Raw genomic sequence first — 1660 nt, 5'->3', positions numbered from 1 at the left:
ATAATAATAATAATAATAATAATAATAATAATAATAATAATAATAATAATAATGGCTCACACTTCTTAAGCTCTTCACTGGTCCCGGTGCCGAGCACTGTGCTTGGACTACTTCATTCAATCTCCACACCCATCCTTAAAGTTGAATATAATTACTGTTTCTATTTGCAAATGAGGAAACTATGGCCTAGAGAATTTAAGTAACTTCCTCAAGATCAGTCAGCTAGAAAGTGGTAGCGCAGGATTCGAAGCCTAGTTCATGTCCAAACACTAACACACTGCCGCACAGCAATACACAAGAAGAGGTAAAGCTCAGTGGCTGCGGAAGTTACCCGACAGCCAGGAGCTCCTGGAGACCTCCCCAGACGTGATCTGGTGAAATCCTCCCAACTACTCCGCTGACAAGGCACGCCCATCCTCCTTCCGCGGAAGAGGAAACCGAGGCACGGTAGGGAAGCATCTCGCTCTGGGACATCCCCAAGTAGCTAGTGGGAGTCCCGGTTTCCCCGGGAGTCCAGGTTTCCCCGCCCAATCCAGACCACAAAGCCCGACCACTTCTTCCGCACAAGCTGATGGGGAGGCAGACTCTGCAACACCCGGTACACCGTGGTAACCACCGCCTAGCGCACCAGCCGATGCGCAGCAGACGCGGAAAACCAACGCTCTGGGCAGGTGCACACAGGTGAGCCACGGAGCGCTCCTTCGTCGTAGTCAACGGGCTCTAACGCTCCGGGCCCATCCGCTGCTGACGTTCAAGCTGAGCCGGGCGCCACAATTTCCTGCTTCCCAGGGAGAGTGGGACGAGGAACCAGGCGTGCACTCCCCGCGCCCTCCCTGGAGCAGCCAAGTCTAGACCCTACCCCGGTACGGCGTCCAGGGAGTGTCGGGCTCCACACACGCCCCCATCTCAGGGTCCCCCTGGGGTCACTCACCCAGAACACCGTGGAGTAGATGACCAGGGAGAACTTGAGCCAGAGGTAAGAGAGGCGCGCGCAGTAGCGCACCTGCTCGGAGTCCCCGCGGGGCATCCTGGGCACTCTCCGCGGGGCTCCGGGGCTCCGGGGCTCCCGGGCTAGGTCCGTCGCCGTGAGCAGCCCCTCCTGCGGCCGCCAGCCCGGCCGCGCGCCCCTCCACTCGCGCCGGCTCCGGGACTGACATGGGCTGGCCGCAATCACAGCCGCGGCCCGGACCAGTCCGCCCAGCGGCCAATGGGCGCGAGGCCGCGGCCCAGCCTCTGGAAGGGGGCGGGCAGGGGGGCGGGGCCGCGGCCCGGGACCCGCCGGAGGCGCAGGGAGGGGAGGGGGCGAGGGTTATGCAAACGAGGTCTGGGGCCGCGCTGCAGACGCCCGCGCGACGGGCGCCGAGGGGGGCGTGGGAGAGCGTGCACAAAGGTGCGCCGGGGAGAAAGCCCGCGTACCTAATCGGGGGGACGTAGAGAGGCGCGCTTTCCACTGTTGGCAAGAGGGAAGACTGTAGGAAGAGGGCAGGAATTAACCGCTAAGGTGTTAAAAGTGTGCAAATGAATGTGCAAGCCGTGAATGGAATAAGGAGGTGGAGCTGCTCAGCCTGAGGGGGGTGGAGGGGGTGGAGGACCGACTTCAGTGTGGCAGACCAGGGTGGGGCTAAGGGGTCCCCTTGGAGTTGGGGCCGCGAGTTTACTT

General features: G+C 61.1%; 1 protein-coding gene across 1 annotated transcript in view; it reads right to left on the bottom strand.

Annotated features, from left to right (window-relative positions):
- Positions 1-1166, bottom strand: part of LOC118018956 (tetraspanin-15) — a 49841-nt gene extending 48675 nt beyond the window's left edge. Inside the window, exon 1 of the mRNA XM_035017729.1 lies at positions 932-1166. Within this exon, the coding sequence (XP_034873620.1) occupies positions 932-1027 (96 nt within the window). The 5' untranslated portion in view covers positions 1028-1166. The remainder of the gene's footprint in view (positions 1-931) is intronic.
- Positions 1167-1660: the final 494 nt, after the last annotated feature.

This window comes from Mirounga leonina, unplaced genomic scaffold (genome assembly GCF_011800145.1).
Source record: "Mirounga leonina isolate KUSES-001 unplaced genomic scaffold, KU_Mleo_1.0 Mir_107, whole genome shotgun sequence".
Classification (NCBI taxonomy): Eukaryota; Metazoa; Chordata; class Mammalia; order Carnivora; family Phocidae; genus Mirounga; species Mirounga leonina.
Note: the sequence above shows the minus strand (reverse complement) of the source record. Positions and strands in the feature narration are given on the sequence as shown.